This window comes from Nilaparvata lugens, chromosome 7 (assembly GCF_014356525.2).
Source record: "Nilaparvata lugens isolate BPH chromosome 7, ASM1435652v1, whole genome shotgun sequence".
Taxonomy (NCBI): domain Eukaryota; kingdom Metazoa; phylum Arthropoda; class Insecta; order Hemiptera; family Delphacidae; genus Nilaparvata; species Nilaparvata lugens.
In genome coordinates, this window is record NC_052510.1 from 62,634,607 (window position 1) to 62,662,526 (window position 27,920).

The 27,920-nt window shown below is 31.2% G+C and overlaps 1 protein-coding gene across 1 annotated transcript in view; it reads right to left on the reverse strand.

Moving 5' to 3' along the window:
* Window positions 1-27,920, reverse strand: part of LOC111049673 (relaxin receptor 2) — a 52,434-nt gene that overhangs the window by 17,446 nt on the left and 7,068 nt on the right. Inside the window, exons 3-14 of the mRNA XM_039433355.1 lie at window positions 21,809-21,937; window positions 19,120-19,218; window positions 17,933-18,047; window positions 12,108-12,179; window positions 9,365-9,508; window positions 7,819-7,887; window positions 6,286-6,357; window positions 5,052-5,123; window positions 4,792-4,863; window positions 4,208-4,279; window positions 2,681-2,752; window positions 206-273 (exon numbers count right to left, since the gene is read on the reverse strand). Of these exons, the coding sequence (XP_039289289.1) occupies window positions 206-273; window positions 2,681-2,752; window positions 4,208-4,279; window positions 4,792-4,863; window positions 5,052-5,123; window positions 6,286-6,357; window positions 7,819-7,887; window positions 9,365-9,508; window positions 12,108-12,179; window positions 17,933-18,047; window positions 19,120-19,218; window positions 21,809-21,937 (1,056 nt within the window). The remainder of the gene's footprint in view (window positions 1-205; window positions 274-2,680; window positions 2,753-4,207; window positions 4,280-4,791; window positions 4,864-5,051; window positions 5,124-6,285; window positions 6,358-7,818; window positions 7,888-9,364; window positions 9,509-12,107; window positions 12,180-17,932; window positions 18,048-19,119; window positions 19,219-21,808; window positions 21,938-27,920) is intronic.

The following is a 27,920-nucleotide window of genomic DNA, read 5'->3' on the forward strand; positions in this document are numbered from 1 at the left end:
ATTTCCAAAAACATTGTATATACGTCGACGCGCAATTAAAAAATGAACATACCTGTCAAATTTCATGAAAATCTATTACCGCGTTTTGCTGTAAATGCGCAACATATAAACATTTAGACATTTAAACATTAAGAGGAATGCCTAACCGTCGTCTTGAATCTTAGACCTCACTTCGCTCGGTCAATTAATGATTATTTTTACTTACCATCTGTATTTGGTAAACATTGTTTAACAGCAGGAGCATAAGAACAGTAATGGAATCTCTTGAAGTACCTGTGAAACCAAGAAGAGAAAAATGTAAATGTTTTTCAAATAATATTATCTAAGGATTTCATGACAGTAATCTGTTACAAATTATATCTCAAAGATGAAAATTCATTGTGAAAAATATAATTCCTTGCTTAATAAAATAAATATGATTGATTATTTCAAACGAGAATGAACAGTTAATATTACATCAATAAACCGGTATAAGTTACCCTCCATAGAAGGCATTGACAAGACAGAGGATCGGCTACGTTGTTCTCCCATCTTTCTCCACTGCCATTATAACGTGCACCTCACTATAGTACCATTTTTTTATATTATTTTAGACACAACACAAATTATCCATTCTGACATTTTGTAATGGCGATAATCGACCAAAACTAGGCATGAGTCGAAAAAGACAGAAAGGCTCTAGTAATTCTTTGTATTCACAACAGTTAGTAAACAAACAGCAACTTTAGTATTCACCTTTATAAAATATAATTATAGTACCGTACCCATTTTTGAAAATAATAGATTAAAAATACTTTTTATTTATTTATTTATGGAGACAACAGGTTACCCCTAATGTGTCTCCTTCACAAATACAACAATACAAGATTATTATACAATGAGCAATGTAACTTACAATTGCAATATTGTTAAAAAAGCTATAGAAATACAAGAGAAGGAAAAAATAGATATATACAAGAAAGATACCATAAAAGAGAACATGGAAATGAAAAGATTCTAAAATTAAAATAAAAATGTTACAAAGAATGGATAAAACTAACAAATGAATGTCAGAGGACTGATACCTGCCAATGAAGCAACAAAATGAGTAAGAAGTAAACAGTGCAATAGATACACACCTATATACAGCAATAAATAATCGATAATATGACTGAGCAAGGATATCTCAAAATAGACTGTTTAATATTCTATAAAATTTTCCACGAGAGAACCAGAAGATGTCCAGTTGCCCAGAGAAACAGTTGAAAAGTCTGAATTCTATTGACTGGAGAATTATAGTGACTCACAGTTCTGGAACGGGGCACAAAAAAAGAGAAAATGGAACGACGTGATATGGTAGATAGATAAATATTGACATTTGAAAGCAAATATGGGGGAACTATTTTATTATTTGATAAGCTATGAAGAAAAATCAAAGACTTAACATCTCGTCTTGTTTTTTTAATGATTTCATTTGGAACATATTTCTCAGAGTGTCAAAGTATAAATACAATTAATAACAACCAGTTTCAGTGTTCACACTACACTAAACTGTTTCAGTGTGTGTACTATGTTTATGTTTATGTTTTGAAGGGATGGATTCAAAGATCCAAAGGTTCAAAGAACCTCACACGTCAACCGAAGCTTACTGTGTGTCCCAAGTATGTTAGTTGGGCAAACCAATACCTGTGTCTTTTACAAGGTCCAGGAGTTTTTTCTCTATACTAACATCCCATTCCTCACCTGCAGCTAAACAGAGCCCTTCTTCTAGCCCCTAGTCTTTCGCAATCCAGTATGATATGCTTGGCAGTCTCTTCAGACTGATTACAAAGCTTACACATCTGGCTTTCATTTGTGAGTCCAATTGTGTGGAGATGTTTCCTGAAGTGGCCGTATCTGAGCAATCAACTGCTTGACCTGACCTCTACCCAGACTCACCAGCCAGCTGGTGTAAGTCCCTGGACTATTTACTTAGTGTTTACTAAAATTCTATTTTATAAATAAAAATAATAGCCCTCATTTTATACATTATATTATTCACTATTCAATTTTTTGAGTAGCCCTATCAAAATAAATTTGTGATTATTTCTCTTTGCGAATTAAACAAGTAATCTCTGGACTTTTAGCATTTTTGCTTCAGTTCCTATTCTTTTCTCAATTTATCAAAATCAATATTATTGAAAATTCAACTTTTTTCTCGTGATACAGGTGCTATGAGTCTGCAGTAGTAGTCTCACATTTGTGAGAACTTTTGGTAGAGAGTTAGTGGGAAGGATATTTTGAATATTCTTTCCGAAGAATGGACATTGATATGTCCAAAGCTCCGCCAATTTATGTAGATGCATAACAATATTATCTATAGTTATCACAAATTGCTTTTTTCATATCATATACAGTTCAATAATAATTTTCTTAGTCTATATTATGTAAATTCATCTATAATTTTGCTGTATTGTAAGCTATTGTATATAAGTGTATAAGCCAGTATATATTGTTGTAATCTACATGAATAAAGTACTCAATCAATCAATTTGTTTATTATATAAATTATTGCCACTGCTATTTTGGATACAATGGATTTATTATGACGTGCAATGATCATTATTTCACTGTTTAATTGCATTCATTGATAATTTCGGGTACAAAATAATTATAAAGTCATAGAATAAACTAGATTTTTCTACAATAATATAATACTCACACAAATTTCAAATTAGTTAGACCATCCAGCATATCCACATTAATGTTGTCGATTTCAATATCTTGAAGATTTCTGCAAACATTGAAGTTTTTTTAATTTTTACATCGACTCTATAAGGACTCAATTTTTTATAAACAACTTGCAGATTTATTTATGATAATAATAAATTGATGATAAAAGTAAAAAATATTCTCCATTACAGAATAATTTATATTTGAAATCTTATGTTTTTTACACTTTTATATGTATTCAAACACGACATGCAGTCAATTATTGAGTAAATAATTAAAGACGTTTACTTACTGACTTAAGTACTTTCGATCATCTTGCGATCATTTTATACAGATCATTTTCATCGCTAGATGATCGAAAGTACTTCAGTCAGTAAGTGAACGTCTTTAATTATTTACTCAATAATTGACTGCATGTCGTGTTTAAATACATAAAAAAGTGTGTTAATATAAAGCAGCTCGGAATGGATCTTTCTGTGCAGTGTGGCAAAAACATTTTTGCCCATGGTGCGAACGCTATTTTTCGCCACACACAAAAATAAACAATATTATGAGAATAGTTGTTTACTAAGCACTTCCAAAAGCAGAAGTGGAAGGTGATAGATATCTAGCAAATCTGAGGTAATCTGAATATCAGGAAATTGTCCAAGTATTTTTATTTTTTATTCTGATTTGTCTACATAACATAAAAGATGATGTTCAATTATGTGGGAGGTTGAGTTTATACTTTTTTATTCTTTCAAATGACAATAAGATGATATTATTATAAATGTTTTAATTATTGAATAATGAACACAAATAATGAAAAGTTTTTTGATCACATTTCTTAGTTCCATGTTAGCGGCTGGAAAGGGTACTCTTTCCGGCCTAGGCCGGAAAGAAACCTGTTCTGACGTCAGCCGAGAGTTGTCTGCAAACAATGTCTTTCAGATCTACTTAGGGACTGGAAAACAGCTGCTTTCTGTGCAGTGTCGCGAAAAAATATTTTTTTGTTTATTTCTCTTATTTTTAGAAAACATGTTTACTTAAGAAAGTCCAAGATAGTAACTATCTTGTAAGTAATAGTAACTATCGAATTCATAGTATATCTATTTGTAATTGATGATGTGTTTGTTTTTTGAAGTGTGAATAAATTGTTATTTTGATGAGTGATAGTAGCTTAACCTGGATTTTGATTTAGACTGTAGTATAAATTTGAAAAGGGACAATTTTGGGCATAAGCCTGTTGTGCCTCCTCATATAACTGTGAGAATAATTTTACGACTGAAAAAATGAATAAATAAACTATAAATTCAATCTTTCGTTACAAATTTTCTATGCTTTTACACTCCAGAGCAAAGCTCGGTCCCCCGATATTCAATGATTGATTGAATGATAATTCATTGAAAATGAATTCACTTACTCATCAGTTATGGTATACAGCTGTAACACTTTTATCTACGTCATGTGATAACTGAATTTTGAATTAATCACCTACAAATTGAGTTAGCTGTTGAAAAACTAGGAGGCTACTTACAATGATGACAAATTCTTCAACTGAACGAAAGCTTCATCTGGTACAATCAAGTTAAAGTTTTGGCCCAAACGTCTGAAATAGATTAGATTAGAGTTATTTATTTATGTATGTTACAATATATATATACTGGCTATTATAGCCTACACTAAATTACATTGAATGACAGTAATTATTCAACAAAAATCACTTGAAAATGGCATTAATGTCCGAAACATGTGATAAAATTATTCAAAAAGGTACTGAGATTTGTATTTCTTTTTTTCATGAATTTTACAAAGTATACAAAAATTAATTAATGAGAATAAAGATAATATAATATTGTGATGTGACTGCATACATCGGCGGTGTTTCAACAAATAATTGTCGATTCTCTGAAAAGGATATAACATAATATTTAACACACCTTCCCACTAATACACGACCGGGATAGGAGAGATTACAAAATTCATTTCAGTTTGAACTGAGCCTAAAATCGACTGATCTATTTATTTTTGTACTGTATTTCAAGATGGTGATTTATTTAATATTACTAGGTAATTTATTTATTCGTATTCTATTACGATTTTGATTTAAAGGTTCCTTACAATGTAGCCAGTGCTTTCAATGAGCTGAATAGTCCACTTGAAACAATGTGTAGCTGGTTATGGGTGAGATCCCTGAAATAGAAAAATAAAATTATTCTTTAAATTATGGAGATTGAAACGAGTGAAAAATCGATGACGTACAAATTGAAATGGGTACGGCATACTTAAAATAACAAAACTTTAATTACTTGTCGAAATTATTACATTATCTTGAATTTCTTGTTAAAAGACAAATTTTGAGAATATCTTTTTGTACTTACAAATCCTCCAGTGACTTGAGATTTGAAAATGCCTCATTGTGAATATTCATTATGTTATTCTCTCTCAGATTCCTGGAATGAAATTTCAAATAAAAACTGAACGAAATACAGTACAGTACAATACAGAATATCACAATAATAACGAGTGAAATTATGATACTTTTATAGAAAGAGGAAATAAAATAATTGTAGAATTTTGATTTCTACCATACCGTACCGTAGTGAAGTTTTTTTTTAGTATTTTAGCTACTCAATCCTTTTTATTGCGAAATGTTAACTGTAATCTTCAAATCAACATAGATCAATAAATTTGGGTACCGTATTGCACATTGTATTTATATTAAACTAGCAATCAGGCTCGCTTCGCTCGCCATATCCGTCTAGCCAGGGGCTCCGCCCCCTGGATCCCCGACTGGATCGTCCAAAAATGAGATCAGCGGGCTCGCTTCGCTCGCCTGCATTTTTCATTTGAGCATGCTTCATTCCATCAGAAAGTCAAAATACTAAGAAAACGCAGAAAAGCTGAGAAAAACGTTGGAAAAACGCTGATTTTGGGCGTATCTTTGATGAAATATTAAAATCACCTCATCACAGAATTTTTAGACCTTAGCTAAACCTTTGTACCAAATTTGAACATTTTCTGTCTATTACTTGATGAACGAACTCAGAAAACTACGCTAATTTTGGGCTTATCTTAGGCGTTATTTCAAATTCCTTCTAACACAACATTATTACACCCCGGCTGAGCTTCTGTAGTAAATTTGAACATTTTCTGCTCATTTGTTCTCGATAAAGCTGAGAAAGCGCAAAAAACGCAGATTTTGGGCGTATCTTTGACGTTATTGCAAATTCCTTCTAACACAACATTATTACACCCTAGCTGAAGTTCGCTGTACTAAATTGTAACATTTTCTGTTCATTTGTTCTCGATAAAGCTGATTTTGGGCGTATCTTTGGAAATTTTTCCAAATCCGTTCTTAGTGCGCCTCTAAAGGGCCAACTGAGCATACCTACCAAATTTGAACGTTTTTGGTCCGGTAGATGTTTAGTTCTGCGAGTGAGTGAGTGAGTCAGTCAGTCAGTGAGTGAGTGCCATTTCGCTTTTATATTTATATAGATTCCTTGATGCATGATTTCAATTATGATTTTATACAATTATTCACTATAGCTCTTTGATTACAGTATTTATCTCAAGATTATATCAATACTCATGATATGTTATATCAATACTCACAGATGTAACATGCCAACCAAGTTACCAAATGTGTCTCTATGGATGAATCGAATCTTATTGCTTTCAAGTCTCCTGAAACATAATGGATAGAAAAATAAATATTATTCTCATGAAAAAAAACGTTCAAAACGTTCTATCAATTTATAGAAATAAGTAAAATCAAATCATATTATCAAACATTCAAAATTACCTACAGATAGCCTAATCTATAATTTTACAATAAAGGAAATAATTGGCTTATACACGTACGGGATAGGAGATTCACAAATAGCCCATAATCACGTCTGAACTAACTTGATTAACTTGAAATATAGCATATAGTTCTCAATTTACCGAAGATGGTTATAAGCCCATTTTGAATTCTTAAAGATTTCAGTAGGTCAAGTTTTCAATTGGACCCTTGCGGGGCACGGGTTACCTGCTAGTATACACAATAAAATACAGTAAGTTTATAATGAAAAAGCAACTATCAATGATCTGACATTATTTATGTTTTTATTACATTTATTAAACACCCTCATAGGAGTTTAGGTAGTATAAATTATGTTGTTTTTAAATAATTTTTGTTTTTTGAAAAGCAACAAAAACTCTTATGAGAGAATGTTAATGTACGAATTAGTGGAAAAAATTAATAACTGAATTTAGAGAGCTGGAAAATAAATTACGATATCTATGTTCAAGTATTTTTACTTCTATTATTTTAGGGACTCTCAATATTTTTTTCAAAGATTCAATGTTCACAGTTCTGATGTCCATCTGTTGTGATTGACTTTTGAATTGTTGCTGGTAGATAATAAGATGATAGATAATAATGTAATGAGATTTAATTTATACAATTTTTTTCAATCTTCAACTGAGATTTGGATGAGTAATTGCAAAGTAGCCTACTTATTACAATATTATGAAGTGCCCATCCAACAAAATAAAGCAAAGCAAATCCTTAATCTACTTAAATCTCAAAACTATAGTGAAGTCCACTTTATAATGGCAGTGTTTGATTAGCAATGATATTGTTATTCTTGTCTATCATTCAACAAAGCGGATAGCGCTATCTCTTTCTCGCTTTGCTCTGTTGCCAGATCGTGTTTCAAAAATGTAGAATTAATAGTTGATTGACAAAATATTCTATCTTAATTATGAAAATTCATTATGAAATTATAGAAAAATATAATTTCTTGCCTTATAAAATATAATTGATTATTTTAAACGAGAATGTACAGTTAATACTACATCAACAAACCTGTATCAGCTAGCATTGACAAGACGGAGAGGATCGGCAACGTTGTTCTCCTATCTTCCTCCACTGCCATTATAACGTGGACCTCACGATGGATATTACATCAATACATCCTTCTCTTCCATTTATAGAATTATTTCAGCATTGGAGATAAGTAAGGCTGCAGACTGGCTAATAATTTGTTTGTCTCATTAATTTATAAAGAATACAATAATTATAAAAAATCCATTAATATAGTTTGTTGAATTTATTACCATTTTTAACGATTGAAATGTAATTTAAAGAAAAACACTCACAAGAACTCCAGCTTCAGTAGAGGTGGAAAACTTTCATCATCCAAAGTCAGAAAATTGTAACTGAGATCTCTGAAAAGAGTTCAAATATATTTTCAATCTACAAAATATCAGAAAATTAATTGAAACATTTTCATTCACTTCTTGAAGATTTTTACAGAAAACAAAATATTATAGTAATCGCAAATTATATTAAGTAGTCTTAGTAGACAACTACTATTAAGTAGTTGTTTTAGTATACTATAATACTAAGGCTTGGTTGCATAAAACCCCGTTAAATTTTAACCGTGATTAATTTCACGAGAACCAATCAGAGAAGTCCTTTTTGATAAGATGGCTTCTCTGATTGGTTCTCGTAAAATTTAATCACGATTAAAATTTAACCGGCTTTTGTGCAACCGGCACTAAGACAATTTATTTCTTATTTAAATTATTAATTGTAAATTTCAATGGCAAATTATAATGAAATGAAATATTGAATACCAGTAAAACTTTGTATCAAGTAGGCTATATAGTAAGCTTTAACTTGATATTCTATGATCATAAGAGATAGCTATGTTCAAATACAATGGGAAGATGATGAGATAAAATGTATGATTTGTAATGCAACCTAGCTTATTGATAAAATAAATTATGGATGAAATATGATTATATTGCTTGATTCCAGCCCAACTCCATAAATAATCCTATTTCAATTTTCAGGACGATTTATTCCTAATATAAGAGGATCATCATCACGTACTGCACAGTTGTCGTTCAACAATGCAATTACTCATATGTCACGTACTGTAATCGTGGTTAATCAATAGATTACAATCAACATTCTCTTATGAAATTACGTATATTCTGACACATTCAACATCAAAATCTGTTTCCATAAACACAGCAATAGTGTTTACTCAACTAATCCTGTGCGTGTGTGAATAGCACAACTGTGTACTGTATGTAGAATAATATATATTGCATCGGCAATATTGTGCTGATTCATGCAGAATAGGGAGATTTGAGATATCATCACGTTCTCGTTTCATTAAAGACAGAGTTATCTTATTAGTAGTTAAGAACCCACTAAAACTTGTAGGTACTGTATAATACAAGATAATTCTAGTGAGGTCCACGTTAGACAGACGGCAGTGGAGAAAGATAGGAGAACAACGTTGCCGATCCTCAGTCTTGTCAATGCCTTCTATAGACGCTAGCTGATACAGGTTTATTGATGTAAATATTAACTGTTCATTCTCTTTTAAAATATTAAGCAAGAAATGATATTCCTCAGTGATTTCATAATGAATTTTCATAATTAGATGAAATATTTTGTTAATTAATTAGTAATTCTACATTGTTAAAAAACGATCTGGCAACAGAGCAAAGCGAGAAACAGATCTAGGTATCCGCTTTGTTGAATGATTGACAAGGATAGCAATACCATTGCTAATCAAACACTGCCGTTATAGCGTGGACCTCACTATATCTGTGATTATTATTTTGTTATTAGTTATAATTTACTTATTAGTATATGTTGTTACAGTTATTTAGCTATGATACTCACATTACATTCAATTCCAGAAGACCTCCAAAAGTTTGAAGATTGAGTTTTGAAAGGCGGTTGTTGTTCAGTTTTAAAGTTAGAACACTTGATGAACACGAGAAGACATCTTCCTCAATTAATTCAATATTATTGTTAGATAAGAACCTGTGAAAAATTTTATTTGTTTAATTGAAATTGAGGTTACATAAATTATGATGATTTCAGCCTTCATGAATTAATGAAACCATAGAGCATGGTATAGGTCGTTGATGTTCCAAATTTCAAGCTGATTTTTCTTAACTCAATCCGATAACTGTCGACTACTGTCTTTTATTAGTGTGTTGTTGGGAGTGTAAGAGTGTAAGAACGGCACAGTATGAGAGACCACCAACGTCACATAGCTTCACCAAAAACAACTACTATAGTGAGGTCCACGTCATAATGGCAGAAAAGAAATATGGGAGAACATCGATGTCGATCCTCTGTCTTGTCAATGCCTTCTATAGACGGTAGCTGATACAGGTTTATTGATGTAATATTAACTGTTCATTCTCGTTTTAAATAATCAATTTTATTTTTCAATAATTTTATAATGAATTTTCATAATAAGATAAATAAATAAATAATATCGAGTGACCTGGCTGGCTCAGGTCTGGTGTCAGAGTTTTCAGGTCGCAACTGATCAATTTCAGGGGGTCTGACATGACCTAACGACTGCTTTTTAGGCAGCCGGGACCGACGGCTTAACGTGTCCATCCGAAAGATGAAATATTTTGTTAATTAATTAATATCGGGGCACCGAGCTTCGCTCGTTAATTTTTATTTATTGATAAACAGAACACAATTCTCTAAAATGACCGTGTTTCTATTTTACAGCTGGCTATACGTCAGCTTATGAATTTCGGGGATGCGATATTTTGATTTCCCACAGAATCACTCGCTCACTTTTTACTATCCACAGACGACGAAAGTCTCAGCTGTTTCAGCCAAGGATGAATTATCCTTTTAATGTCGTTCAGCGAGTTTTCCCAAGGATGAGACCTAGTGCAATCGAATTTTTATATCATAAACCTACTATGTTCCAAATTCCGTAAAAATCGTTAGAGCCGTTTTCGAGATTCGTTGAACATAAATAACCAGATAACCAGATATAAAAATATAAACAGATATACAGAAATTTCTCGCTTAATATAATAGGATTAATTACACATTGTTGAAAGACGATCTGGCAACAGAGCAAAGCGAGAAAGAGATAGCGCTAGGTATCCGCTTTGTTGAATGATAGACAAGGATAGCAATACCATTGCTAATCAAACACTGCCATTATAACAACAACAACAAGAGGAGATCTAGATATGAACAGGCTTTGTTTGAATAATGCTTGTAACCTCCAGTTATCAGCTCAAGGTACGTTTCTGTCTATACGACCGCGGGTGACAATAGAAAAATAATACCATTGATTCTCATGGGAGTGTTCACAGATGTTCTGACAAAGTATGTACTCTAAATACCCATCCATGTGATTCTTGCAATGAGGTTATTGAGAGTGTAAACAATTACAAGTATCTTGGTATTTTTGTTGATAAGCATCTACGCTGGTCACCTCAGATTAGCTACCTTTGTAGAAAATTAAGGGTGGTCAATTTAAAAATGTACATGCTTAGAAGTATTTTGAGTCTAAAATTACTAAAATCTGTTTATTTTGCTCTATTCCAATCCTTAGTTCAGTATGGTAATTCTATATGGGGAGGAACTTTTGATTCAACTTTAAAACCTCTATTTGTTTTACAAAAGTTAGTTATCAAAACAATAATGAGGTATCCGAGAGATTTCCCAAGTGTCACATTGTTTCAAAATTCCAATCTGTTCACTATAAGACAATTTATTGTTCATTTTAAAGACTATTAAGAAACATGTGCTCAAATTAAAAAATATTCAAAATTTTCAAAGAGTAACTAGACAAGTCGCTCAAAACTTAATCACAATTGAAAGAGTTGATAGCACCCTATCCCGTAGAAGTATTTCATATTTGAGAAATAAACTCTATAATAAAGTTCCAAGAGGATGGTTGATAAAGAAGCCTAAAATAAAAGATTTCCATACCTGGGTGAAAGAAAATTATTTTTATTCAATTAATGATTTGGTTTAATATTGATTGATGTTGTATGAATCTTAAATTCAGCTTTATGTATATCTTTAATTTATTGTTATTTCTTAGAATAGAATATTAAGTTGGTTGAATGTTAATTACTGTTAGCCTATATTATAATATTGTAGGATCATTTTATATATTAATATTAATGTATAAGTGAATAAGTTATATTAAGACTCCACGTCAGCGTACAAGTTTTCTTTTGCCGACGTGTAGCACAAAGTTGTCAATTTCCTTTCAGTTGTATTCTGTATATATTTTTGTGCAATAAACGATTTGATTTGATTTGATTTGATAACGTGGACCTCACTATAGGACTATCGGCTTGAGTTAGCAGTGAAATTTGCAACATGAACGCCCTATACCATGGCATATCTTCTTATACTATCTTTCCTGAATGACAGATTACCTTCCTTATGTATACCATAAAACTACTTCCCTTACTTCAAACAAATTAAATTTTTATCGTAGAAGTTAATTTTTTAATACGACAGTTTCCACTGAAACTACTCAATACGAAAACCTTATAGGGTTTTATTATCTTCACTAATCCTTCATCTTCATACTTATAAATCTTTGAAAAGTAAGCTAATATACTGTAGGCCTACTTACAGTATTGTGAGGAGAGGCATTCCCTGGAAGGCATTTTTTGAAAGTGTTCCAATCCTATTATTATCAAGGTCTCTGAAAAGAAGAATTTTATTAATGGATTATATAAAAATCTATGATTTGTTATCCTAATGATAAAATTGATGGAGATATACAGAGTCTGTATAATAAGTAACCGGACTGACCTCAGGAAATTTATTGGCAAAATATGTACAATTTTTCTTTAGGAATCTTCAAGTAGTCCCCATTGGAATCGATAACACGCTGGAACCGGATTTTCTAATCCCTGAACGCTCCCTGGAAGTTGGCAACCTCTATGCTGTCTAGAGCCCTCGTCGTAGCACGTTGAACGTTTTCCAGAGTCCCGAACCGCGAACCCTTAAGTTGCCTCTTGATCTTGGGGAACAAAAATAAGTCCCGTGGTGCCATATCCGGGCTGTAAGGAGGATGTGGCAACGTTACCCTTGACTGTTTGGCCAACTGCTCGTTGACGAGCAGGCAGGTGTGCGACGGAGCATTGTCGTGATGGAGGATCCACGAATCGGCAATCCCCGGACGGATTCGATGAACCCGGGCGGTTAGTCAACGGAGCACCTCTCTGCAGTACTGGCCGTTCACAAAGATTTTGTGCCACCCGGCCAAACTGTAAACGACCAGTACTACTGAGAGGTGCTCCGTCGACTAACCGCCCGGGTTCATCGAGTCCGTCCGGGGATTGCCGATTCGTGGATCCTCCATCACGACAATGCTCCGTCGCACACCTGCCTGCTCGTCACCGAGCAGTTGGCCAAACAGTCGAGGGTAACGTTGCCACATCCTCCTTACAGCCCGGATATGGCACCACGGGACTTATTTTTGTTCCCCAAGATCAAGAGACAACTTAAGGGGACTACTGGAAAACGTTCAACGTGCTACGACGAGGGCTCAAGACATCATGTAGGTTGCCGACTTCCAGGGAGCGTTCAGGGATTGGAAAATCCGGTATCAGCGTGTTATCGACTCCATTGGTAACTACTTTGAATCTTTTCCTTAGGAAAAATTGTACATATTTTGCCAATAAAAAATTTCCTGAGGTCAGTCCGGTTACTTATTATACAGGAATATTTTATTTGCAATCAGCTACAACCTATGAGTTATTTGTTCTCTCCTCATAAAACAGCAAATTTTCGTGGTGTAATGTACTACATAAGAATACATTTTATTCAACTTTTATTCAAATTTAGTTTACAGAACTTACATAATTCTTTTCAGAATTAAATTCTCTACAATTTTTATTGCAAAAAATTATTTGTTTACTGGTTATTAAAGAAAGTTATTGGGCATCAAACGTAGAAGTCTGTGTTTTTCTACTTAGATTTTTTGCATATTTCAACTTTTTTCTAAAAAACTTCTCACACTACAGCTTCCAAACTAGTTTTATTTAATTTTCAGATATTTTTCCATATCAATCCAGCATAAGTTTATCAAAAACTAGTCCCCAAACAATTCAGTATCGGTGTATTTCACCAGAGGAACTGAATTCCGGGCGAAATCTTTCACCCTGTATAGCTCGCTAATAAAGCGTTTATGGATATATGTTTATAAGAACTTTTTTTCTCATTTTTACCTTTACTATCACGTATTAAATTATTCAACCATAATTAAGAATCACCCTGTATAGAATCAACAGCTAATAGTTATTACATAATATAATGTTACAGTAGATGGTCATTAATAGAAAAATATTGCGATTTATTTCTGTTTCGAACAGTAGCTAAAACTTCCCTATAGTGATGTCCAAGTTATAATGGCAGTTATTGTTTAGCAATGATATTGCTATCCTTGTCTATTCAACAAAGCGGATAGCGCTCTCTCTTTCTCGCTTTGCTCTGTTGCCAGATCATCTTTTAACAATGTAGAATTAATAATTAATTTACAAAATATTCTATCCTAATTATGAAAATTCATTATGAAATTATTAAAAAATATAATTTCTTGCTTAATAAAATAGAATTGATTATTTTAAACGAGAATGAACTGTTAACATTACATCAATAAACCTTTATCAGCTACCGTCTATAGAAGGCATTGACAAGACAGAGGATCGGCAACGTTGTTCTGCTATCTTTCTTCACTGCCATTATTACGTGGACCTCACTATAGCATTTTACAATGAAGAGACTGGTAGAAATAATTTGCCTACTCTCTAAAAAGTGTACAAGAAAAAATAATATGTATATACACTTTGAACATTTTTCTACAGTAAAAAAATTGCACGCTAGTAAGCACGCTAAGTAACTGGTTATCTGTTTTTATATAAAAGTAATTCTACTATTTTGACGACATTTTTTTCAATTAGAGGGCTTTCGAATTTTTGCATCCATTTTCAACACACATCAAGATTTTCAAGTTCATTTTCAATATTGGACTAGAAAGTGGAGAATGAAATTGAATGAAGCAAAGTCGATTCACATCAATTTCACCAATAAGAAGGACCTGCCCATACCAATAACTATCAACAACCAATTTGTACCATATGCTAATGATGCCAAGTATCTAGGCATGACCTTGGACGCAAAACTTCGCTGGAAGGCCCATGTCAAGAAGAAGAGAGAAGAGCTTGGAATCAAATATAAGAAGCTGTATGGGCTGATCGGAAGAAGCTCCATCCTTTTAATCCGAAACAAAGTACTTCTGTACAAATATATATTAAAGCCAGTATGGACGTATGGTATACAACTTTGGGTGCAACAAAGACAGCAACATGAATGTCATACAACGATTTCAAAACAAGGTGCTAAGGAACATTGTGGATGCTCCTTGGTATGTCAGGAACAGCGATCTTCATAGAGACCTGCACGTCGACCTGGTGTCTAGAGGCATGCGCGGAGAGGCACGAGGGACGACTGCACCAACATGACAACGTCGAAAAATAGCTAGTAGCTCTGTGAACTGTAGACCTCGCGCTCAGTAAGTTACATTGACCTGTTGTGTTTTCTCAAAAATTAATAAATAACTTATCAATTTAAAATGTCTAGAAAAAATCCTAAATAAACATAGAGCTTTCTGTCCTATCGTACCGTGACGTGTCGTCCCGGAATGTGAGTGTGAGCGCTGTTATCAGGTCTGGCTGCCGTCGATACGCCAATCCAATCAACCCACTAGAGAACATTCTGTGTTGTCGTGTTGGCGAAAAATCGGTGTGTTGAAATTAACAAAATAAACTACCATAATGCTGTTTTCCTACAAACTTCATTTCTCACTTTTCATGATTTTAGAAATCAATTTCTTTTCAATAATATTTGTTGCAATTTTGATCATCAGATTAAAAAAGAAAAATGAAAAAAATGTTTTCTATCAATAACTCCAAATTAAAATTAATTTAAAACTAATTTTAAACTAAAATCATGGCCTCAGCTTATGGAAAGACAAAGCTAGTAGACAACTGTCTACTAACGTTGATGGAAACATACATTTTCAAGATGTTCGATGTTTTTGAACGGGTAGTATTATAGTCCACTAGACATATAGGCCTCAGCTTATGGAAAGACAAACCTAGTAGATACTGTCTACTAACGTTGATGGAAAGATACATTTTCAAGATGTTCGATGTTTTTAAACGGGTAGTATTATAGTCCACTAGACAGCTGATTTATGATGAATAATTCTATAGACTGATTTTTACGGTAATATTGGCGTATGAAGGAGGCTCCTTTTTCCTTTTATATTATCCTTGAAATGCAAAATTTCCATAAAAAACCTTGTATATACGTCGACGCGCAATTTAAAAAGGAACATACCTGTCAAATTTCATGAAAATCTATTACCGCGTTTCGCCGTAAATGCGCAACATATAAACATTTAAACATAAAGAGAAATGCTAAACCGTCGACTTGAATCTTAAAACTCACTTCGCTCGGTCAATAAAAATCTACTTTGTGAAAATAATTAAGAACTGAAAATTTTGTAAAGTGAACAACTACAAGACTCAACCTATTTCGGACTTTGTGTAACCTTATCTAAATTTGGGAGAGAAATAGCACAAGGTTACCTTATTTTTTCTCTCCCTATCATTTTGATGATGTACTTATTGTATGAATCAATAAAGAATGGAGGCGATCCAGCTGCTAGACAATGGAAGGTTGATGCGGAGGCTCAAAAGGAGGGAACCGTTTGAACTAGTGTAGTGCTTGTTCAAGTGATGCCCAGTGAAAGAGCAGAACAGTGATTGAGTGAATCTATCTTCTATAGTGCAGTCAATAAGTGTACATATTAATTAAACAATAGCAGTAACAGTTGAGGGCCTTGCAACAAAAAGAATCCAGCTCCACTTTTTGACCAATTTCAGGTTAAGACATTTTCTGATTCCAAAAAAATAGCTGCATCGATTGGTGCAATCAGGATTCAAATCCATTCAAAAACAACAGAGATAGCATGGGTGTCTTCTTTGGGTTGACGAAAAAAAGATCCAGCTCCTGAAGCTGAATCGTTTTTGGCCCAACCAAATATTCATATTCAAGAGGCAGTGCTGAAAATACTGGCGGCTGTAAACAGCTGGTTGAATCAGTTTGGCGCGTTTCTAACCTCAATATCTTTTTTGTGCTATAGTATATGCAAATAAAAAACTTTTCTCAATGAAAACCATCTATAATTTATTGCAAATATACCCTTGATATACCTGAAATTGGGGCAAAAAAGATTCAGCTCCAAATTATATATAAATAAATAAATATATATATATATATATATATATATATATATATATATATATATATATATATATATATATATATATATATATATATATATATATATATATATATATATATATATATATATATATATATATATATATATATATATATATATATATATATATATATATATATATATATATATATATATATATATATATATATATATATATATATATATATATATATATATATATATATATATATATATATATATATATATATATATATATATATATATATATATATATATATATATATATATATATATATATATATATATATATATATATATATATATATATATATATATATATATATATATATATATATATATATATATATATATATATATATATATATATATATATATATATATATATATATATATATATATATATATATATATATATATATATATATATATATATATATATATATATATATATATATATATATATATATATATATATATATATATATATATATATATATATATATATATATATATATATATATATATATATATATATATATATATATATATATATATATATATATATATATATATATATATATATATATATATATATATATATATATATATATATATATATATATATATATATATATATATATATATATATATATATATATATATATATATATATATATATATATATATATATATATATATATATATATATATATATATATATATATATATATATATATATATATATATATATATATATATATATATATATATATATATATATATATATATATATATATATATATATATATATATATATATATATATATATATATATATATATATATATATATATATATATATATATATATATATATATATATATATATATATATATATATATATATATATATATATATATATATATATATATATATATATATATATATATATATATATATATATATATATATATATATATATATATATATATAATATTGTAGCTTCTTAGAATCACGAAATACCGTTTCAACAAATAAACTACGAAAAAGTGTGGAAAATAACGAAAATTGCATCTCAAATATTAATTTCTCACTTACAAAGAGGTGACATTGCGAGGTATAGAAGATGGCAAACTTATAAATCCGGCATTGGCACAGTTCAATGAATTTCCTTCAGAGCAATTACATGTTTTCACTGGATATTCTCCCAAATCTGTATTGGAAAGATAAGTATACCTTAATCAATGAAATTATGATCTATTGGATATATTGGAGAAATAATATATATTCTTCAAAATGTTCCTCATAATGTGATATTTGCAACTAATCAACTACTGTATATTATTATTAGTAATTGATGAATAAATAAATGTATTAAACCTTTGGATGAATTTAATGGACGATTTATTCTTCCTGGAAGTATAACTCAAGGGTTGTATCCTCAGATAGATCTGATACAGTTCATTCCTCATTTAACTTTGTATTACTAGGTGCCGGTTGCACAAAAGCCGATTAAATTTTAAACAATTAGAGAAGGCTTTTTTGAAAAGACGGCTTCTCTGATTGGTTCTTGTGGAATTAATCACGGTTAAAATTTAACCGGCTTTTGTGCAACCGGGCCTTAGAATTACTTTATTACTAGCCTATTACAACTATTTATTAGGTACTAAAATAAATAAAGATATCACAACGCTAGACCACAGACAAGGCTTGTATCAACCTATGGTTGAACATGACGCACGTATATTATTATATTACATACGCATATAATATTATATTACAATAAATAGTGTAGATTAATTTTTTAATATTTTTTTAATTCTCCTGTTAGTTAACTGTATGCAATTTTTATGAATAACTATAGTGATACTGTGCCATATTTATTACACAAATATACTGGGTTCTTTATATTAAATATCGGGGCACCGAGCTTCGTTCGTTATTTTTATTTATTGATAAACAGAACAAATTTCGGGGATGCGATATTTCGATTTTACACATACTCACTTGCTCACTCACTTTTTTACTATCCACAGACGACGAAAGTCTCAGCTGTTTCAGTCAAGGATGAACTATCCTTTTCATGTCGTTAGAGCCGTTTTGGAGATCCGTTGGATATAAATAACCAGATATAAATATACAGAAATTGCTCGCTTAATATAATAGAATGTCGTGAATTGTGGAATAAATATTTGATAATCTGTTCATAAACAGGAAGATATTTTTATTCTTTAATTTATTTTCTAAATGAAGTGGTAATTTATACATTCGATCCAATCACTTACCACAGTCTGGTTTGTCATTTTCAGAGTCATTTTCTGAATCATTTGCTGGTTTCGGTTTTATTTTTTTGAAGAAGCTTCCTGTCCCGTCAGTCCAGTCAACTATAAGCAAGTATGACATTGAAAAATAATAACTTATCTATTATTAAATAGTAGGCTATATTATATACAAATCATTGATAGTTATTAAATATTGCTGGACTATATTAAGAAATATAATTTACTGAGAGAGCTACGTAGAACTGAATCTCCGGTATCATTACATACTATGTACTATCAATATGTTGAAAAAAATTATTCAACGAATTAGTAGAAAATTTTAGTAAGAGTAGGCTAACCACCACAACAAGCTTCCAAACCAATATTGGATTACAACTGGGGACTATTTCAATTACCTTTCCTACAACTAAATTCATATAAAGTCTAAAAATTTATTCTTAAAATGTATGTATTCAGGGCAACTTATTTTTTATTTATAAAAAAGTTTCTAATATAAAATAACAAATTAAAACCTGAAGATGATGTGAAACATCAAAACTATAGTGAGGTCCACGTTATAATGGCAGTGGAAAAAGATATATCAACATTGCCAATCCTCTATCTTGTCACTGCCTTCTATAGACGGTAGCTGATACAGGTTTATTGATGTAATATTTATCAACTATTCATTCTCGTTTAAAATAATCAATCATATTTATTTTATTAAGCAAGAAATTATATTTTTCACAATTAAGATGACATATTTTGCTAATTAATTATAAATTCTACATTGTTGAAAGCCGATCTGGCAACAGAGCAAAGCGAGATAGAGATAGCGCTATCCGCTTTGTTGAATGATCGACAAGGATAGCAATACCATTGCTAATTGAACACTGCCATTACAACGTGGACCTCACTATAGCATTATTATTTAGGTTGTAACTATTGTTCGAACAATAAAATATTGAAGATTAAAGAATAAACTCTAAAACTCTTGACTACTTTTCTAAGCTTGCGTCAAGATCAAGTATATTAGATTCAGCCAAGTTACGTCCAAATACCTCAAGTCAAGGCTACCATAGAAGGAGCTATGTTTGTTTATTGTTATTGAGGAAGCCACTATAATAGCGAGTTTCACTTCAAATTTTCAGAATGGTTTGAATGGGTTGTTGCGTTATTCATAAGGAAAGCTGACTGTATAAATAAAGTGCATTTGAGTGCATCGTAACGCTGCAGAATGCAAATGGCTTTGTTTACCTTTTCTAATAAACTGCATCCTCATCAATCGATACAGAAAATGGTCAGTATCGGTTTTGCTTCTTCTAGTCTAGTGGGCTGAAGAGCACAATAAGTTGATTGACACAGTTCTAGCATTTTGAACTAGATAGCTCAGTAGTTTTTTAACCTATATATTATTTGTTTAGTTTTATCATTAGTTTACGGGTTGAAGAAAGCTAATCAATAACAGTAGGATATGTAGAGTGATAAATAGTTGAAAGATTTATAAAATCGAATTATAGTACCCTTTGAAATTAATAAAATAATAGAACAAAATAAATAGAATAATTCTAAGTATCTTATAAATACAAGAAAATAGCCCTGAATTCATACCTACATTTCCATTTGAAAGATTATATAGAATGGGTCTTCTCACTTATGCGGTAATGGCTTCATATTTTATCTTTTGTCTTGCTGTGTTCAATGTTTGACTTTGCCTATTGTTCTAGGAATTTAACGGCAATAAAATAATATTTATTTATTTTAAGGAGACTTTATCATTATAATTATTATCTATTTTTATTTTGTTCAGATATGCCGATATATTATTTCATTATTGTTTATTGTACTAACATAAGTGTCGGTATTTTTTGTGGGAATAAACATATAATTATTACAGTATCTCTGAGTAATGGTATTTCTAACACTATAGAGAAAAGACAGCATAAGAAAGAAAATATCCCATGATATGATAGTATATGCTATCATACTTTATCTTTTTGTGTAGTTGGGAAGTTGATATTGTGGTGATTATTCATATTAAATAAGTGGACTAAAAAATTGTCAAAAACCACATATTTATTGAACTGTTTATTAATGGTGATTGATAAACAGTTTATCAGAGATTGACAATGGTGTAACAACCGAAACCGGTCTTTTTAACTTTCAATAAATCTATTGTTTTTGACAATTTCTTAGTCTTCTCTCATACTTTGGTAGAGAGTTAGTGGGGAGGATATTTTTAATATTCTTTCCGAAGAATGGACATTGATATGTCCAAAGCTCCGCCAATTTATGTAGATGCATAACAATATAATATCTATAGTTATTATATTACAAATTACTTTTTCATATCATATCCAGTTCAATAATTATTTTCTTAGTCTATATTATGTAAATTCATCTATAATTTTGCTGTATTGTAAGCTATTGTATATAATTGTATAAGCCAGTATATTGTAATCTACATAAATAAAGTACTCAATCAATCAATCAATACTTTGCCGTCCATACACTCTCACCCTGCCAAGACAGTAATAATTGACAATAGACGACAGTAATTGGCTTGAGCAAACAAAAAATTCAGCTTGAAATTTGGGATATAAACTACCTATACCATGGGATATCTACTTATGCTATCTTTTCTCTATGGTTAAATGTAGTGGCATTTTCTAATTTTTTAAATCTTCAATTTTTAGGAAATAATTTGACTCACCGCACACCCTGAACGTCTCATCCTCCCCATCCACACAATCGTCGTGCGAATTACAGATGTAGCGCTTCGGAATACACTCAAACGATTTTGTGCAAGTGAATGTGCCTACTGGACATTTTCCTTCCTCACCTGTAATTATTCACAAATTTTTCAACAAAAACTCAAGTGAATCTCATAAATGTTTTTTTCAAAATCTCTTGTCTAAGTCATATCGTCAGAGGCCCTGAAACTGATTAAATAATCAGGTGCAACCTGAAAACTCTGACACCAGACCTGAGCCAGCCAGGCCACTCGGCATTTATTTCTATTAAGGGACGGTTTCCGAGCTCGGGATTTAGCCAAGTTAAACAACTGTACTTTACAACTAACTTTAAACAGCTGGATTCAGAAAATTGGATTTCCGAAACGGGGCGTAGTCGCAGTTTTTTATGATACTTATTTTCTCATTTCTATAATTGGAAACGTTTTTCCATAACGAAAAGGAGCATTCCTAAATAATTCAAAGTAGCTGAAACTTTACACTATTTTCTATTTGTTTTATTTTGTGTTCAATGTTCTAGTTTTTCGAAATTTGATTTAAACGTGGACTGCGACTGCGCCCCGTTTCGGAGAACCAATTTTCTGACTCCAGCTGTTCAAAGTCAAGAACTTAGCTAAATCCCGAGTTCCGAAGCCGGCCCTAAAAATCTCCATTATACAGTTCGAAATTTTCTCATGAATAGATATAGTAAAAGATGAAATGTTATAGGAATATATTCCTATATATTCGATCAGTTAAACTCTTTTACAAGCAACGACGTAACAACCTTAGATGAAACAGAAATAAGGTGTCCCAGTTGCACAAAAGCCAGTTATATTATAATCACTATTAGATGCCACGAGAACCAATCAGAGAAGACTTTTTTAGAAAGAGGACTCCTCTGATTGGCATCTGATCATTATTAAAATTTAACAGGCTTTTGTGCAATCGGGCCGTAGAAGGAAAGAGCCTGATTTTTTAGGAGATTAAGAGGAGTATTTTCTGAAAATATAAATTTTCGATAAAGTTATTCAATTTACTAAAAATTACCAAAAATAACTCAACAAAAAGTTATATTTAGTAAATTTAATAACGTTATCAAAACGTATTTTCAGAAAATGTTCGTTTTACTAGATCAATAATACCATAAAGAATCAATCCTCTAAATCTCATGGATTTATCTCTTACCGAATTTGAAATGTTCTGTCCCAAAAATTTAAACTTTAGGCGCTCATATCTCAAAAAGTAATGATCGGAAAAAATGTTTTCCTGAGAAAACTTTTTCATTTTGATAGCTTGATGATATACAAATCGAAAATATTTGAAAAATATCACTAGTAGAAAGTTTATTTTTAGCCTTTGCACAGCTTTGCACTTGTATACAAAGTATCAATATTATTATATCCAGATAAAGAGAATTTTGTCAATGGAATTTTGTTTGTAACAATAAAACATTCTTGCTTCTATCTATTCTCTTTCTATAAGTATTCGGAATAAAAGAGATTTTCCACTACAATACAACGACTGAATTAATTGTATAGTAGTCTTCAAGACTCAAGGGTCATAGTTTCTAATAAAAAGGTCGCAATTTTCCTGCTTTAATATACCGATATGACAGTAAGCATCACTTTTTTATAGGAGCAATTGACCGAATTGAGCTATAATTGAAAACTTACCGCTCTAACCAAATACACGAGTAAGTGAGTGAATGACTATTGCTATAGTGAGGTCTACGTTATACCGTTATAACGGTAAAGATAGGAAAACAACGTTGCCGATCCTATGTCTTGTCAATGCCTTTTATAGACGGTAGCTGATACAGGTTTATTGATGTGATATCAACTGTTCATTCTCGTTTAAAATAATCGATAAAATATTATTAAGCAAGAAATTATAATTTTCAATTATTTCATAATGAATTTTCATAATTAAGATGAAATATCCTTTCTTGTTCACTTGTAACTTGTCGTGTTATACTTTTGTTAATATTTTGTATGAATTTCGAGTGAATAAAATTTGATTTGATATTTTGTTAATTAATTATATTTCTACATTGTTAAAAGACGATCTGGTAACAGAGCAAAGCGAGAAAGAGATAGCGCTATCAGCTTTGTTGAATGATAGGCAAAGATAGCAATACCATTGCTGATCAAATACTGCCATTATAACGTGGACCTCACTATAATGCAACAAGTTATGACCTGTTATTGCAGTTCCTCTATCTATAGTGAGGTCCATGTTATAATGGCAGTATTTGATTAACATTGGTGGTGCTATCCTTGTCTATCATATTCACAAAGCAGATAGCGCTATTCTTTTCTAGCTCCGCAACGTAGCCAGATCGCTTTTCATAATAATTATGAAAAACTAAAAAAAGTCTAAAATGTAGAAATATAGGCTAATTAATTAACAAAATAATTATTCTTAATCAAGAGAACTCATTGAAAAATCTATTTTCTTGATGAATAAACTATAATATTATTGATTATTTTAGACAAGAATGAACAGTTAATATTACTCATTAATATTCAAATTCAAATTCAAATTCAAATTCATTTTATTGAGCCAAAAAAGAACATACAGGCCAAGTCAAAACATAAAAATAGACAGAATAACAATGTAAAATAAAAAATTTAAGCATATAACAATGGTAAGAATACATTTATAATACAACAGCAGAGTTCAAGTGTCATCATTTAGAAATTCATCTACACTATAGTAAGCCCTATTCACTAAGTATGCATAGAGTTCTCTTTTAAAATTTATTGATGGGGCATATAAACATTTTGGTAACTTTTTAAACAGTCTGAAACCAATTACACTAGGACTTTTGTCAGAGAATCTCAATCTGTGGTGATTAACAAATGGGTCCCCATTGCCACGAGTAGAATAACCATGAACATCACAATTCTTTTTCAATGATTCAATCTTATTAGCAATGTATAATACTACTCTGTAAATATAAATACATGGAAAAGTGAGTAATTGTAGTTCTTTGAATGCATTCCTGCACGATTGATTGTAATCCAGGTTTGCCAAGTACCTCACTGCACGTTTTTGTAAAATGAATAATTTCTGACAGTTTAAACCAGACGTACTTCCCCAAAGTTCTACGCCATATACCAGGTGAGTGTAAATGAGAGAGAAGTACACACACCTAGCAATATCTCCATTCACAAATCTTACCATATACCGTAATACAAAGAGACCCCTGCTAATCTTACCAGCTACTTTATCAGCATGCTCATTCCATGACAATCTTTCGTCTACAGTCAAACCAAGTAAATTTACTGCATTAGCGTTTTTAATAGCATTATCCCCTATCATGACTACAGGCTCGAAAGAAAATATTCTCCTTAAATTAAATTGTATAGCAAGGCTCTTGTCGGGATTAACGGAAAGAGCACAACATTCATTATAAAACTGTACAATCTCATTTGAACACAAATTGGCTTTCAGCTCCAGCTGGTCAATACTATTGCCATGGAGTAACAGAGTTGTGTCGTCAGCATACAATGTAATATCACAATCATTTGAAACAGACGACGGTAGATCATTTATGTACATGAGGTAGATCATATTTGTTTCCATTACGAACTGCTTGTTAATAATCATTTTTGAACAACTAAATTACGACATAGCAGTCAGGTATTTATAAATAAAAGCTATATGAGTCACACTCAGATTGTTGATGATGGGCCTTGTGTCCGAGAACGCTTCACAAATTAATGTGAGTAGAAGCTAATAGCTTTTTCGCCCCACTTGGATGTAATGAGCTGGTTTTCGTGCGTCATATGGAGGCCGAAAGTGATTGTTCTGACCAGGCCGGTAAAAGTTTTACGGCCTTAGGGCTGTAATAGTTATTTGTATATCTAGAGTGAAAAGTACGAATTTTTCTCCCTGAGGGAAAAGTTTGAAGCCCGAGGCGAAGCCGAGGGCAACAATTTTCCTGAGGGAGAAAAAGTATTTTTCACTCGTGATGTACACAACATTTTTCCTCCATCTACATTTTTTTATAGAAACTGCAAATTAAATCATTCTGATAACTTACGTATTGGTGACAATGTTTCCTAACAACATAACCTAAAAACTAAAACCTAAAAACCGGTCGTCTGATAGGCACTGCTGATTGCGCTAACTATCGGCCAAAGTAGTAACAATCATATCAGCTGAGCAAAAATGGCTGACTCCAGATCACGCGGTTCAGATTTGAATTGCAGAATGCAGATCAAAAATATTTGTTGGCTGGTATTTTGAATAGAATAAAATATTTTAAAAATTGTATAAATTTTTATCGTCTACCAATATTAAGAATATAATATCATACAAACATATATTTCATGAGTTGATCAAATTTCTGGTTGTGGTATTGAATTCAGTTGACTCAATGACAGACACCTCTATTACGCTTTCTCATCTGAGCTTAGACCTTCTAACCTATTACCATGTAAGTTTTTTAAATAGAAATGCTTCCCATGTTATTTAAATGGAGTCACTTTTACTCCCTAGGGAGTTTTTCTGTTTTTTACTACCTAGAGCGAAAAAGTCACACTTTAGTATTATGTTTCAGGGAGTAAAGTAAGTACTTTAGACAGTAGGTGGAGGAAAAATAACTTTGAAGTCAGCTGATTCTGATTTGATGTGAACATGTTTACAAAATGGTTTATGAAACGGAATCAGTTTATGCTTCTAGAATTGAATAAGTATTTTGCAATAAGATACTATCATTTTATTTGGATGAATAAAATACAGATAAGATATATATTATAAGCTATTCAAATTCGATTTTCAGAGTAGGATAGAACTTCTAACTTAAACTTCCGAAGTCAACGACAACAAGCATTGTTAACGTTGACATCCAGATTGGCCAAATTTCAAGTGTGCTAAGACACAGCTGATCAAAAAACTTTTCATTATTTGTGTTTATTATTCAAGAATCAAAACATTTATAATAATATCATCTTATTGTCATTTGGAAGAATAAAAAGTATAAACTCAACCTCTTACATAATTGAGCATAATCTTTGAGGTTATTTAGAAAAATCAGAATAAAAAATAAAAATACTTGGACAATTTCCTGATATATTCAGATTACCTCAGATTTGCTAGAGCTATGACCTTCCTGTTTTGCTTTCGGAAGTGCCTAATAAACAATTATTCTCATATATATAATATATTGTTTATTTTTGTGTGGCGAAAAATAACGTTCTCACCATGGGCAAAAATGTTTTTCCGGCTCTCAATCTTTTCTAGTCCTCGGACTTGAAAACTGATTTCGAGCCGGAAAAGTCTCATTTTCGACCCTAGGTGCGAAATATACTATTATTTATAAATACCTGACTGCTATATCGTAATTTAGTTGTTCAAAAGTTGATATAAATTAGTGTTTTCGTTGAATAATAATTATTAGAAATTACATCAGACTAGTATCATCTATCCTCTATGGCAGTGGCAAGGCAGTGAATCGGCAAGACTGTTCTCCTACCTTTCTCCACTGCCATTATAACGTGGACCTCACTTTAAAGTACAATTCTCTGTATTTCTAATCTTGAATACACTGTTGAAACGAGTAGGTTTGTTTAATTTTTCAAAATAATCTCTAGATCATTCGTCTTCTATTCTCTTTGTTTAGTATCTGATTCTCCATTACTTACATAGAACAAACAGTGAAAAATTTGAGACAGATGCCTGATAGGAATATTCTGATAGAATATCTCAAGTAATTAAAAATAACTCCACCTAATTTTTAAAAGAAATATTAATTTTTTCAAAAATAATTATTACAAGTTTATCAAGGATGAGATCTGGAACAGATCATATCTGTTTATAAATAAATTATTCTCACCTTGTTTCTCAAACAGTGATATTCATCACTTCAAAATGCTAGTATTGCTTGAATGAGATGATTTATTTTTTACCTCAATCTAGTGTTATTTCTGATAATTAGTGTCAATTCTTCATTTAGTGTTATTTGCGAGGAACGCTAAAAATTGGAACCAAAATTACCCGTCACAATGCATCTAGTGTTATCTCAGATAATTAGTGTCATTTCTTCATTTAGTGTTATTTGCGAGGAACGCTAAAAATTGGAAC